The following is a 14,368-nucleotide window of genomic DNA, read 5'->3' as shown; positions in this document are numbered from 1 at the left end:
AAATACACCTTTCTCATCGTCCACACCTCTGGTCGGCTCTGCAGCTGAGATGATTATTCCACAGTCTCAAAATACTCTATTTATTTGAATCCCTTTTTTTTTCCCCTAACGTGTATTCATTTTGAGGGAGAGACAGACAGAGTGCGAGCAGGGGAGGGGCAGAGAGAGAGGGAGACCCAGAAACCGAAGCAGGCGCCAGGCTCCGAGCCGGCAGCCCAGAGCCCGACGCGGGGCTCGAACTCACGGACCGCGAGATCATGACGTGAGCCGAAGTCGGACGCTCCACCGACGGAGGCACCCAGGCGCCCCAGCCATCTATGATTTTGAACGAATCTTGTTTTCCTTTCTTCAGATATGGTCCAGCTTGCCTTTGCAAATATTTCGAAAGGAAACTTTGATGAGTTTTTCAACCTCTACAGAACAACCAAGGTAACACTGACCACATGCGATTTAACCAAAAAAAAAAAAAAAAAAAAAGTCAGCCTGATGCTAGAAAATAGATTTCTTGGATGAAGACCATCCCAGCTTTGTTGCTTTCGCGGAGAAGCAGAGAATCAGGCTCAGTGGCGAACTTTATTAGTGGCATCACCAGTGATCCAGGGGAAGAAGCAGTAAGCAGTCAGCGAGGCGGACTCTGGAAATAAATATTTAAAATCACAAAAGAGAGCCAGAGTGTGTGGAGAATGGCCTCGTCTGAGGGAAACGGCCCCAACCCTGCAACTCACTGAGGAAGCCACATATACACCCGGCATTTTCCGAGAGTGAGGAGTCAGGAGGAAGCGAGGCCCCCCACATCATGCAGCTGAGACCCGAAGCGTCTACCCTCAGGAGCAGGGGCTCCCCCGGCGTGGTCAGCTCAGGCCACTGTAACGGAGCACCGCTGGGCCGCTCACCCGAAATCCCAGATCAATGTGGCGTATCTGGAATCTGCCGAGGGCCCAATTCCTGGCTTGCATGATCGCTGCCAGGACCATCGTATCCTCCCAAGCCAGGGAGAGAGAGAGCCAGAGGGAGGGAGGGAGAGAGCACTCTGGTGTCCCTTCTCATAAGGACACTGGCATCATCCGTAAGGACTTCACTCTCATGGGCTGGATCTCCCAACCCCCCACCCCAATGCCATCACTTTGGGGATTAAGCTTTCAACTTAACGGATTTGGGGAGACACACACTCTCGGTCCCTGGCACCCAGCACCGCTGGGAACACTGGCTTGGCCTGTCGCAGGCTGGGGTCTTGGGGCCTGCGACTTAAGCTGCCCGGGCCTCTGGCTCCTTATCCACGACATACGACTAAGAATACCTTGTTTGGAAGGTGTCATGAACACAGAAGAAAATGTCTGGGGTGCACCTGGCCTTATGCATCATAGTCGGTGGCTCCCAGTGGGCTCTGGGGAGGGCAGATATTTTCTGTGCGAGAGATCTATTCCCAGACCTTCTGGAAGCCAGTTTCTGTAAATTGCAGGAACATGAACCCTACGGAATTGAATGGATTTCAATTTGGCCCCCGTTTTACCCCCGTGGTCTCTGTGATGGGCATATATACTCCTGATGAGACGGGAAAGCCCCCAAAAGAGAAATGAGGCCCGCGAGCAGAGCCCGTGCAGGTCCCCAGGCTCAGGGCAGGGGGTTCAGGGTCTGGGCGCGCTGCCCGCCCCCTCACACCCCGCCGGGGAGGGAGCGCCCCGTCCTAGATAAGCCAGCGTGGGGTGCGCAAGGCCGTGGCGCGTTCCAGTAGGAGCCGGTTGGCTGCGGGCTTCAGGGAGGACCCCCTTCCTCGACCCGGCGATTTGTTTCTGAGCGAACTTCGTTCCGCTTCTCTTTTGCCCTAGTCCAAAATCGAAGACATTAAGTTTGAACTGGAAAACGAAGCGGAGAAGTCGATCCGACTTCACTTCCAAATGGAGCAGATTGTCTACTGTCAGGACCAGATCTACCAGCGGGCGCTGCAGAGGGTCAGAGAGAGGGTTTCGGAGGATGAGAAGAGGAATAAAAAAATAAACAGTCCGATCTCTGAAGAAGTTTCTTCAGGGAACGTCTCCTTGTGTGAAATCTTGGAGCACCTGCTGGCCTACCGCCAGGTAAGTCCGCAGGCGGCTCGGAAAGGCGGCTTTCGTTCCCTTTCCTTTTCTTGTGGATGCCTCTCTCTAAGTCTCCGGGTCTCTGTGTGGTGACCGTCAGCCAGCCCCGTGTGCCCGGCCTCCGTGAGCCTCCGTGGAAGCATCGAGCCTCGGGCGGATGAGCCGAGGCTAAGGCTCAGAGTCACTCACGTCTGGTTTTGACGGGCTGTGTGGCCCTGGCCAAGTTACTTGACCTCTCTGAGCCTCAGCTTTCTTCTCTGTAGAGCGGTACCTCCTCACCGGGTTCTCGTGAATACTCTGGCAGCTGAGCGTGGGTGGAGCCCTTGGCTCGGGGTTGGGACGCGATGGCAGGAGCCACTCGCAGAGACACACGCTTTTGTGGCTACTGTACATTTCCAAGCATGTGAAAAAGCAGTCTAATTCACGCTGGGGAAGGACACACAGCTCTGCTAGAGCCGTTGAGACAGGTCAAAACCTGGACAGATAAAGCCAATAGTCATCTTTTGGCTTATCAGATATCTCCACCAGGTCACTGTTTGGATGCTTTATGGCAGTGTTTCTTTTTTTTTTTTTTTCTTTTTAGATTTAAATCCAAGTTAACAGGGCGTGTAACAATGATCTCAGGAGTAGAATGTAATGATTCACCACTTACGTGTAACACCCAGAGCTCGTCCCAGCAAGTGTCCTCCTTGATGCCCCTTTGCCCATTTAGCCCATCCCCCTACCCAACACCCCTCCAGCAACCTTCTGTTGGTTCTCTGTATTTAAGAGCCTCTTAGGGTTTGTCTCCGTCTCTGTTTTGATCTTATTTTTGCTTCCCTTCCCTTATGTTCATCTGCTTTGTATCTTAAGTTCCACAGACGAGCAAAGTCATATGATGCTTTCCTCTGACTTCTTTTGCTTAGCATAACACACTCTAGTTCCATCCACGTAGTTGCAAATGGCAAGATTTCATTCCTTTTGATCTCCGAGTAATACTTCACTGTAAATATATCACATCTTCTTTATCCATTCGTCCATCGATCGATGGACATTTGGGCTCTTTCCAACCTTTGGCTATTGTCGATAGCACTGCTATAAACATGGGGGCGCATGTGTCCCTTCGAAACGGCACACCTGTATCGCTTGGATAAATGCCTAGTCGTGCAATTGCTGGGTCGTGGGGTAGATCTATTTTTAGTGTTTTGAGGAACCTCTGTACCGTTTCCCAGAGTGGCTGCACCAGTTTGCATTCCCACCAGCGGTGCAAGAGGGTTCCTCTTTCTCCGCGTCCTCACCAGCATCTGTCGTAAGGCAGTGTTTCTAGAACCCGACCATGCGCACAGATCTCCTGGGATCTGGTTGCAGGTTAGATGTGGATTGCAGGTGTGAGGTGGGGCCAAGGTTTCGCATTTCTAACGGGCTCCGAGGACAGAGACCTTCTTGGAACGGCAAGCCTCTAAACCAAGGCCCAGTAGAAACCCGTTTCTCTTTCTGTTGGTTTACTTTTCATATGTCAGCATCAACAAGATTACATTCACATACCTTGTTTTGCATTAGCGGATTTTTATACAAGGTTTAAATGTCTAGCACAGCCAGAACTGTTCCCGTAATGCTGCCCACTTCTCTTCCTCTTTTTCTTTTCCGCATTGTGTTGAGACACGTATCACATAAAATGTACTGTCTTAACCATCCTTAAGTGCCCAGCTTGGTGGCACAAAGCCTGTCCACACTGTTGGGCAGCCATCTCCACCTCCGTCTCCGGGATTCTTCACCTTCCCAAACTGAGACCCTGCCCCCCATGAGACGCACCTCTCCAGCCCTTCCCCCGGCCCCGGCGCCCCCATTCTACCTTCTGATCCTGTGGACTTTCTGATTCCGGGAGCTCGCCTAAGTAGACTCATGCAATCTCTGTCCTTTCGCGTCCGGGTGACTTTGCTTAGTGTCAGGTCCTCAAGGTTCACCTTTGCCATAACGTGCGTCAGACTGCCCTTCCTCTTAAAAGTAGCATCATACTCCTTTGTATGGAGAGACCGTATTTTGCGTGTTCATTCACCTGTCTGTGTGCATCTGGGCTGCTGGCACCCTTTGGGCCACCCTGGATGACGCCGCCGTGAACACGGCCATGTGTCTGTCTGTGCCCCTGCTTCTTTGTTAGGCAGAATTATCCTGCCTCTTCTTCCGTTGGTTTCGCTAGGAGTTTTAGAATCAGCCTATTCTGTCTGTGATGAAAAAAGAGCTGTGGGCATTCTTGTCGCAATCCTATTCATTTATCAGTCTGCACCCGGAGAGTTGACATCTTTATGACATGACATTTTTCTTTCTGTGTATTTATTTTGAAAGAGACAGAGAGAGAGAGAGAGAGAGAGAGAGAGAGAGAGAGAGAATTCCAAGCAAGCTCTGTGCTGTCAGCGCAGAGTCAGATGCGGGGCTCAATCCCACAAACTGAGATCGTGACCTGAGCGGAAATCAAGCTGGGTGCCCAACCAACTGAGCCACCTAGGCACTCCTCTTTTTTTTTTTTTCTTTAACATTTATTCATTTTTGAGAGAGAGAGAGAGAGAGAGAGAGAGAGAGACAGAGCATGGGAGGGGCACAGAGAGAGAGGGAGACCCAGAATCCCAAGCAGCTCCAGGTTGTGAGCTGTCGCACAGAGCCCGACACGGGGCTCGAACTCACGAACCACGACCTGAGCCGAAGTCGGATGCTTAACCGACTGAGCCGCCCAGGTGCCCCAACACACCCCGCAGCTTTTTAAACTTTTTATCCTTCAGTCCGTTTAATCTTTTCAGCCGTCTCACGAGGCCGGGCGCTAATGTTACCACTGTTTTATGGGCAGTGGTATTGCTGAGGCACCGGACGAATCGGCTTCCCGAGAGATCAGCCTTATCTCAGGAAAGAGCTCTTTAGGAACAGGCAGGGCGTGGGGAGGGTGAAGGGGGCTTGAAACTAGCTCCGGGCTCGCAGACACCGCAGAGGGCTCCCTCCTCCCTGTGGCTTTGGGCGGCCCGGCCTCTTTCCTGCTGAATATTTAGCGTTGATTTAAAAAAAAAAAATTGCAACATCTTTTCAGCAAAGTTTAATTCGAAAACGGGGTTTTTGTACTCAGTCCACGTACCTTTATTAAGCCCATTCGAGCCGAGCCGAAGGTGCCCGAGTGGCCCCGGCAGGGAGGCGGGGTCAGGCTGCCCTCTGGCCCAGAGGCCGCTGCTGGGCTCGAGACCCAGACACCCAGGCGGGCACCCGCACCTGCCAGGCCCGGCCCCTCCTGACGCCGGCGTGCTGACGTCAGCCCCTCACCCTCCGTGAACTCTTCTTCCCTGCCAGGAGGCCGCCAACCGTATCGCCAGCCACATCCCCCTGATCATCCAGTACTTCATCCTGCAAGTGTACGGCCAGCGGCTGCAGAAGAGTATGCTGCAGCTGCTGCAGGACAAGGAGACCTACAGCTGGCTCCTGAAGGAGCGAAGCGACACCAGCGACAAGAGGAAGTTCCTGAAGGAGCGGCTCGCGCGGCTGGCCCAGGCTCGGCGCCGCCTGGCCAAGTTCCCCGGTTAAGTCCAGCTGCCTGTCCCGCCCCCATCTCCAGGACCCGCCTCCAGCCCCGCCCCCAGCCCCGCCCCCAGCCGCCGGACGCGTGGGGGAGCCCCGCCCTCAGCCCCCTCCCCAGCCCCGGAAGCGTTGGAGGGGGTGAGCCCGCCCTCAGCCCCGCCCCAGCCCCTGACGCGTGGGAGGACCCGCTTTCAGCCCCGCCCCTAGCCCCGCCCTCAGCCCCCAGACGCTTGGGGGGAGCCCCGCCCTCAGCCCCGGACACGTGGGAGGACCCGCTCTCAGCCCCGTCCCCAGCCCCGCCCCCAGCCCCCGGACGCTTGGGGGGAGCCCCGCCCTCAGCCCCGGACACGTGGGAGGACCCGCTCTCAGCCCCGCCCTCAGCCCCCAGACGCGTGGGGGGGAGCCCCGCCCCAGCCCCGGACGCGTGGGAAGACCCGCTCTCAGCCCCGCCCCCATCCCCCCGGACGCGTGGGGGAGCCCCGCCCTCAGCCCCACCCCAGCCCCGGACGCGTTGTGGGGGGGAGGGGAACCCGCCCTCAGCCCCGCCCCAGCCCCGGACTTGTTGTGGGGGGGGGGGAACCCGCCCTCAGCTCCGCCCCAGCCCCTGACGCGTGGGAGGACCCGCTCTCAGCCACGCCCCCCAGCCCCGCCCTCAGCCCCCCAGACGCTTGGGGGGAGCCCCGCCCCAGCCCCTGACGCGTGGGAGGACCCGCTCTCAGCCCCGTCCCCAGCCCTGCCCCCAGCCCCCGGACGCGTGGGGGGGGAGCCCCGCCCTCAGCCCCGGACACGTGGGAGGACCCGCTCTCAGCCCCGCCCTCAGCCCCCAGACGCGTGGTGGGGGGGAGCCCCGCCCCAGCCCCGGACGCGTGGGAAGACCCACTCTCAGCCCCGCCCCCAGCCCCCAGACGCGTGGGGGAGCCCCGCCCCCAGCCCCGGACGCGTGGGAGGACCCGCTCTCAGCCCCGCCCCCAGCCCCCGGACGCGTGGGGGGGGGAGCCCCGCCCTCAGCCCGGGACACGTGGGAGGACCCGCTCTCAGCCCCGCCCCCAGCCCCCAGACGCGTGGGGGGGAGCCCCGCCCTCAGCCCCCGGACGCTTGGGGGGAGCCCCGCCCTCAGCCCCGGACACGTGGGAGGACCCGCTCTCAGCCCCGCCCTCAGCCCCCAGACGCGTGGGGGAGCCCCGCCCCCAGCCCCGGACGCGTGGGAGGACCCGCTCTCAGCCCCGCCCTCAGCCCCCAGACGCGTGGGGGGGAGCCCCGCCCTCAGCCCCCAGACGCGTGGGGGGGGGGGAGCCCCGCCCCAGCCCCGGACGCGTGGGAAGACCCGCCCTCAGCCCCGGACACGTGGGAGGACCCGCTCTCAGCCCCGCCCTCAGCCCCCAGACGCGTGGGGGAGCCCCGCCCTCAGCCCCGGACGCGTGGGAGGACCCGCTCTCAGCCCCGCCCTCAGCCCCCAGACGCGTGGGGGGGAGCCCCGCCCTCAGCCCCCAGACGCTTGGGGGGAGCCCTGCCCTCAGCCCCGGACACGTGGGAGGATCCGCTCTCAGCCCCGCCCCCAGCCCCCGGTCGCGTGGGGGAGCCCCGCCCCCAGCCCCGGACGTGTGGGAGGACCCGCTCTCACCCCCGCCCCCAGCCCCGGGCGCGTGGAGGGACCCTCCCTCAGCTCCGCCCTCTCCCCGCTGGCCCATTTCACAGGCGCGAGGAGTTACTAGCCAGTCTTTCCTGGGACCGTCTGTGGTCTGTGCTTGTCCCTCGAGGGCAGGGACCTGGCGAGAAGACTTAGGTCAGGATTAAGACGAAGGAGAGTTAGACTGGGTGGACGCCGCCGCCTCCCTGGTTAGGAGAAACCAGTCTCCACCTGGGGACTGTCCCTCCGGACCCCTCTCCCTCTCCCGCCGGAGACCAGCGCATGGGGAGCACCCTGGAAGGCCTAGTTCCTGCTCTGCGCCGCTTCCTACCACGCGCCTGATGTTTCTGGAGCCTTGGTGCTGTGTGCGTGTGCCTAGAGGCTGCATTTCGCTGATGTGTAATAAACCCGTTTCCACCGACGCCGCTGCGACCCCGTATTTTCAGGGGCCGTCCGAGAATCTGTACACGACAGAGGCTGCCGGGAGCATGAAGGGCGTTCGGCGGGGTCCCCCCGGCACCCACTGTGGCGCGGCGCCTTACCCCTCTTGTCAGCCCCACGCCTGAGGGGTGGCTCACGGCCGCTCAGGCTCGCAGGGCGCAGTTTCACTGGGGCCGAAAGGAAACGCTCCGGCAATACGCACGGGCTTTTGGAAGAGCGAAGGCCGGCGCGTGGTGCGGGCGCTCCGAGTCCAGCACGAGGCGTGTGCCCCTGGCGCAGGGGGGATGCGGGCGGCTTCTCACGGGGGTGCCGGGAGCCACCGCAGCAATCCCCGGCTGGAGCCGGCCCCCTCGCAGGCCTGGCCGGAGTGACTTCTCCCGCCGCCCACAGGAAGATTCTGCCGGGACCAGGGACGGCCAGAGGCGCCGGAGTCGCAAAGGGGTCTTCTTTGCTGCGGTTCCAATTTGGCAGGGGACTGAAGGGGGGATGGGGGAAGAAGGCTATGTGCTCCAAAGAAGGGACCTCCCCGGGCTGCCCACCTGCCGCGGACTCACGAGGTGCTGGCGGTCACTTTCACTTTGGCCCCAGAGAGCAGGTGTCTAGGGCTCCCCCAGGCTTGTCCTAGGCCGCCACCAACAAAGGGGAAGTGTACGGTCCCTTCTCCCGTGTGTTCAGGACCCAGGGAGAGAGAGCCCTGGAGTCCACTTTGGGTCACTTCTTTGCTCCGAGGGCAGCCAGCCTCAGACAAAGGGTTCACGTGCTCCCCAATCTCCCCTCCGCCATCCCTGCCCCCACCCATGAGGGACACTGCCAGGATTAGAGCCTCCCTGCGTCTCCAGATTCTGCTGCCCACCCTACAGCACTAGTAGGAAGGTCCATCCGTCTGTGAAGACTATGCTAGAATATCCGTGATGCCCACTCCTGAACCCTTCACGTTCGGTACGTCTGGGGCTCTACTGAGCCCACAGGATGGCACTGAGTCTGGAGCAGAGCAAGGAGAGGGGCCACATAGAGCAGACTGACATAGAAAGCCTGGGTTTTCCAGAACACAGGGTCTGATGTGCTGTCGGTGCTTAATAAATGCTATGAGAGGGAGCGGGGCATGACACATGCTGGGCATTTGTTCAAATGGCTTTCTGGATTCGTGACTATCTTCTAAGATGCTTCAGAGCACCTGTTGGTTTTTTTTTTAGGTTTATTTATTTTGAGTGAGAGAGAGCGAGCGCACACAAGTGGGCTCATAAGCGGGGGAGGGATAGAGAGAGGAGAAGAGAGAGAATCCCAAGCAGGCTGCCCGCTGTCAGCACAACAGCCCCAAACTCCCGAACTGTGAGCTTGTTCTGGTCTCACAGAGTCGAAGCACGAGTCCTGCACACGACAGAGAGTGAGCAGAGTGGCAGAGTGTAATGAGAGAAAGCACAAAGCTCTCAAGAGGGAGAGGGGTCCCGACTGGGTAGCCGCCGAGCATTTCTGTCCCTGACTTTTTATGGGGACCTGATCGGGAAGTCCGTGAGGCTCCACGCGGGGCTGGAATACCTTTCTCCTTTGGTCCCTCTCAAACCCCGCTGCCGCTCTAGCCTTCCACCTGCAGCTGCCCACTGCCTCTCCCTCACCTCCCCCTGCCTAATGTTCACCCTTTCCCCACTCAAGGTCACCCCCCGAGCTGAAGTCAAGAGTCAGACGCTTAACCGACAGAGCCCCCCCGGGCGCCCCCAGAGCACCTGCCGTTATACTGTCCTTCTCGAGGAAAGGCGGACCAAACAATCAGGCACCCAGAGAATTCCCCCAAATGTCAGGTTTTGTTTCAGAGGAAAGGAATCCAGGCCGCGAATGTTGCACCAGGTCGCAGGGAATGAGGCACACAGCGCGGCTTCCGTCAGACCTGTTCTGTTTCTCCAGGGAAGAAAAGTCCAAGCGGTTCTGTGGGATTTCGGTTGGTTATAAGATGCATCTCTGTGGTCACAGTGACTGACGAACACCATTTATGGGGGTGGTTCGTTAAACATGGGGCAGCTGGTACATCAGTGAATCTTTAAATGTCACTTTATTCTAGCACTTCTCTTAAAACACTGGGGAAGGGGAAGCGTCGATCAGAAGGGGAAGAGACTGAAATCGGAGTGGGGGCAAGGAAGCCACAGGGGGACAGAGGAAGAGCTGGGAGCAGACCCGGAACCTGGGTTCGAGGCAGGACTGTCCCCCATTGACAGCTCAGCCAGACACAAATTGAGGCGGGTGCATGCTTCTAAAATTTATTTTAATGCTTGTTTATTTTTGAGAGAGAGAGAGAGAGCACGAGTCGTGGAGCGGCAGAGAGAGAGGGAGACACAGAATCCGAAGCAGGTTCCAGGCTCCGAGCCGTCAGCACAGAGCCCGACGCGGGGCTGGAACCCACAACTGTGAGATCATGAACTGGGCGGAAGTCAGACGCTTAACTGACTGAGCCACCCAGGTGCCCCTGGAGGGCACATGTCTCAGTGCTGGAAACCCACCCACTGACCCAGTGGCAAGGAGAGACACAAATCAGCACAAATGATTCACTTTTATTAATACTTGTGTTTTCCCTTTAATGATGAGTGTTTGGGGTTCATTTACATCAAGCAAATTAACTTACATCTTTTATAAAGCCTTTAAGACAAAAATATCAATATTTCCCTAGCTCCAGCGTTCTGGCTAGATCTTTGAGGTGCAATCAGCCTCATCCAAAGTTAAAACCACTCACCCGGGGACTCTAGCGTGAAAAATACAACTGAAGATTGTTAACTGCCTTGTCCCAAGTGGACTCTCTAGGTATACGGTTCACTGCTCTTCGCAGATCCTTTATTTCTGAGTCCCCCTACCTGCTAACATTTATTCGTAATTCCAAAACGAGCACTCACGGTGCTACGGCGGACAGGCGTGCGGGGCGGCAAAAAAAGGGGAGGTGCCTCGCCGAGGACACCCAGTGGAGTCCTCCTTCTCGTTTCAGCTCTCGCTGTCAATAAATGTCCTTTTGTGATCTGGTTGGTGCCAGGTTTCCAGCATTTTTGCACTTTTGGCTGGTGATCTCTGGGTTTGACACGGCCCCAGGTGTCGTGGAGAAGCGTGGTCTCCGTGAAGTGCCTCACGGGGAAAACACGCGTGCAGATAAGCAAGTTCGGGAGTGATGGTGCCATCTGCTCGGGCTCAGTGTTGGTGCAGCAGCTATATATCCAATTAGGCGTCTCTGAACAGAAGCACCCACAAAACAAGGTCATGAACCCATTGGTTGACAAAGACCGGAGGCTCGTCGGCACCTGACCTTGTCTCTGTCCCCCAAAAGCAACGATTCCCCATTCACGAATTCAGCGTTCGTGATGGGTTTATGGAACATAATTACCATGAGTGAGAATCCACTGTATTTAAGGGTATTGTCTAGCAAAAATGTGTGCTTTCCCTGTTTTTAGGACCACTTTTTCCATAATTTTAACACGTCTTAACATAAAATTTTTAAACTTATTTATTTTGAGGGAGAAAGAAAGCACGAGTGGGGGGGGGAGGGGCAGGGAGAGAGAAGAAGAGAGAACCCCAAGCAGGCTCAGCACTGCCAGCACAGAGCTCCATCCGGGGCTCCAACGCGCCAACCTTGAGATTGTGACCTGAACTGAAATCAAGAGTTGGCCGCTTAACCGACTGAGCCACCCAGGCGCCCCACGTGTCTTTCCATAATTTTAACACATAATGAAAACAATCACCCATCATGGGTGCAGGATTTGGGGGATGCAAAGGATCCGAATGGAGTTCTGTTCTCAGGCAGAGAAAAAAACTCACTCAGTGTTTCTCTCCTGCCCACAGTCCTAGTCCCAACTCCATGGGACTGGCGCCCAAGAGAGCCGAGGAGGCAGCTCTGTCACCCAGAAATAACAGGGACTTTGGGGAGACAGCTTCAGGGTACAAGATGCTGGGCGCGGGTTTGGACAGGCTGGGGCTGAGGATGTGTGGGATACCGGGCAGAGAGATCTGGAAGACAGTCAGGTCTCAGGGTCTGAGTCAGGGGGAAGCGGGAGCCATGGGTGACAGCCATGCGGGAATTACCACGGACGGGGGCACCTGGGTGGCTCAGTCGGTTAAGCGTCCGACTTCGGCTCGGGTCATGATCTCATGGTTGGTGGGTTCGAGCCCCGCGTCGGGCTCTGTGCTGACCGCTCAGAGCCTGCTTGGGATTCTCTCTCTCACTCTCTCTGCCCCTGCGCTGCTCATTCTTTCTCTCAAATAAACTTGGAAAAAAAAAAGGAGTTACCATGGGACACCTCCGACGGGACCACATCCACCAGCCCCCCCCCCACCCCGCACCTCACCTCAGCCCCGCCCCCCTCCCCCCTGCCCCCGCCACGCAGCCGCCCCCCCAGCCGCCCCCCCCCCCCAGCATCACCGCCCTCCAAGGAGGTGCAGACTGGTTCTGCTCACCATCCCCATTTGCAGAGACTCCATAAATACTTGGAAAACAAATGTATAATTTATTTGTACAGTATTTCACAATTGAATTTTACAGTTTAAAAAAGGTACAAAACAGAGGACAAACAGGCGTCACATAAAAAGAAGCCAGGGACGCAACACGTTCTCACCACGACAATGCATTTTAAGATCCGGCTCGGGGAGCGGGCACCTCGCGGTGTGGCGGGTCACGCAGAACGGAAGCATCCATCTGGGGAGTGGGGCCGCCACTGCCTCCCGCTTCAAGGTTAAGCCCTAGCCCTTCGGGGCTAAGCCCTAAGCGGTGGGATCGTTCATTTCCTTCTTGGAAACCAGTGCGCTTGAGAGGAGGCAGCTCCCCCCCCCCCCCCCAAAGCAGGACTCAGCACACAATTAGGCTCCACGCTTGGCAATTCAACCCCGGCCCTTCCCTCCCGGGGAAGCCTGAGGGGCTGGAAGGGGCTGGAAGGGGCCGCAGGGAATGCAGAACACACAGTTCTCCTCTCTGTGGCCAGCACACGCCACACCCCGGCAAGGAACACTTTGGAAAGTGCCTCAAGTCACCCGCGCAGCCCACTTGGCAAGGCCAAGAGTGTCAAAGAGCCAATGTAGCAACTACTTAGAGACATCACAGCCAAGACTCCGGGAGCACTGAGGTAGTAACACGTAGGAACTTTACATGGAAACAGTGTATCTTTAATCACACATCCCTGATTCCCGCCCCCCCCTCCCAGGGGGTGACCTCAATTTCCATGTAATCAGCAGGCCCCAAGAGGGTCAGCACAGCACCCCACTCCGCTGCACCCCACAATCCGAAGGGAAGAGGGTGGGGGAGTGGGGCTGGGTCTCCCTGGGGGCGCCCAGCCCCGCACACAGTGGCATCTGCGTTTGCAAGGACTTCCCTTTCCCCCAGGGGTCTGTCTACACTCTCACCCTGTTGAGCCGGAGAGAAGGTTCTTGCTGCCTTTACATCTTGACCCATGAAGGGCTGGTCCCTTTATTTTCAGCCACCATCCAGGGCTGCTAAGAAGGCACTAAACAATGATCAGCGAAAACCCCCGGGGGGGGGGGGGGGAGACTGGCCCTCCCTAGCAGTGACCCCAGCAGGCTGACCCTGAAAGTCCCACCCGGCTTTCTTCCCTTTCTGTCTCAAGCCGTCCAGCAACTGAGAAGTCACCAGCCTCAGGTACATCCAAAAGGTGCATCGGCCCCCCGAGTGGGCTTAGAAGGAAGACCCCACTGGGCAGCCTCTATCCCTCTGCCCTGCGGTGGCCCTGGGCGCCCACACCCCACTGGGCCTGGTCACGCCTTGCAGACCAGGGGTCCAGGAGCGTGGGCCTGTGGCCTGCACAGAACTATGCAGAGTGCCGAAGACAGACAAATACACTATTTAATAACAACGAAAGGACCTCCGAATCATTTCTAAAAATACAGCACATCACGCACGGGGAATTAAAAATCAGCCCCTTCATTTTCTTGTGGAACGGTGTCAAGGACAAAGGCCACGCGGATTAGCCGTTTGCCTGTTCAAAAAGGAAACGAGAAAAAAAGAAACGGCTTTATTTTCTCAAGACACAAAAAGGCAGCAAATTCGTTTTGTCTCCTAGACTGACTTATAACAGAAGCAGCAAGCTTAGCGGGGCCAAGGGACTTTTTTTTCCTACAGGGCAACGGTCAAGGACTCAGGCTGCCGAAGGAAGGGGCTCCAGGCAGACAGGGCAGGACGGGGCAGGAGCGAGAACGTGCGGAAGTGAGCCGTGTAGCCTCGTCTGGGAGGGGCAAGTCGACCGCAGCCCATGAAGGTGCAAATGCTTACTCAGTGCCGGCTTCCCTCTGCCGTCTGTCCCGCCACCCGGCCCTGTCCCTCCGTGCCCTGGCCAGCCTGAGCCCCCGGCAGCCACACCACACCCCGCGGACTTCTGGGCGTTGGGACAAGAGTAGAGAGCAAGGTGGGGAGGGGGACAGGAACTTACCCTCATTTGTCGATAAATCCAGTCCGTAAATACTGTCACATTTCCATACACGCCTGGTCTGTTGGCTTTGGCACAGCCTGATCCCCAGCTCGTGTCCCCAATCAGCCACCAGATGTGACTCTTCATAGTGACCAGGGGGCCTCCACTGTCACCCTGGGGGACACGGCAAGGGCGGAAGTTTAAGCCACAGCCCGCACACACAACTGGCCACGCCCGGGGGGATGGGGATGGGGTCAGGGCGGGGGTCGGAGTGGGGGTCCCCGTGGCAGTTATGACACAGTGTGCGGGTTTTG

General features: G+C 57.8%; 2 protein-coding genes across 3 annotated transcripts in view; one reads left to right on the top strand and one right to left on the bottom strand.

The window, feature by feature from the left end:
- MX1 (MX dynamin like GTPase 1) overlaps positions 1 to 5,672 on the top strand; it is a 28,085-nt gene extending 22,413 nt beyond the window's left edge. For both annotated transcript variants that reach the window (XM_042956493.1, XM_042956494.1), the window contains exons 13-15: positions 353 to 429; positions 1,827 to 2,075; positions 5,382 to 5,672. In XM_042956493.1, coding sequence (XP_042812427.1) covers positions 353 to 429; positions 1,827 to 2,075; positions 5,382 to 5,612 — 557 coding nt within the window. In that variant the 3' untranslated portion in view covers positions 5,613 to 5,672. The remainder of the gene's footprint in view (positions 1 to 352; positions 430 to 1,826; positions 2,076 to 5,381) is intronic.
- A 6,459-nt stretch (positions 5,673 to 12,131) lies between these two features.
- TMPRSS2 (transmembrane serine protease 2) overlaps positions 12,132 to 14,368 on the bottom strand; it is a 35,554-nt gene continuing 33,317 nt past the window's right edge. The window contains exons 13-14 of the mRNA XM_042956495.1: positions 14,076 to 14,228; positions 12,132 to 13,625 (exon numbers count right to left, since the gene is read on the bottom strand). Coding sequence (XP_042812429.1) covers positions 13,614 to 13,625; positions 14,076 to 14,228 — 165 coding nt within the window. The 3' untranslated portion in view covers positions 12,132 to 13,613. The remainder of the gene's footprint in view (positions 13,626 to 14,075; positions 14,229 to 14,368) is intronic.

The sequence above is a fragment of the Panthera tigris genome, chromosome C2 (assembly GCF_018350195.1).
Source record: "Panthera tigris isolate Pti1 chromosome C2, P.tigris_Pti1_mat1.1, whole genome shotgun sequence".
Classification (NCBI taxonomy): Eukaryota; Metazoa; Chordata; class Mammalia; order Carnivora; family Felidae; genus Panthera; species Panthera tigris.
The sequence above is the reverse complement of the archived record's forward strand: the minus strand, read 5'-3'. Positions and strand labels throughout refer to the sequence as shown.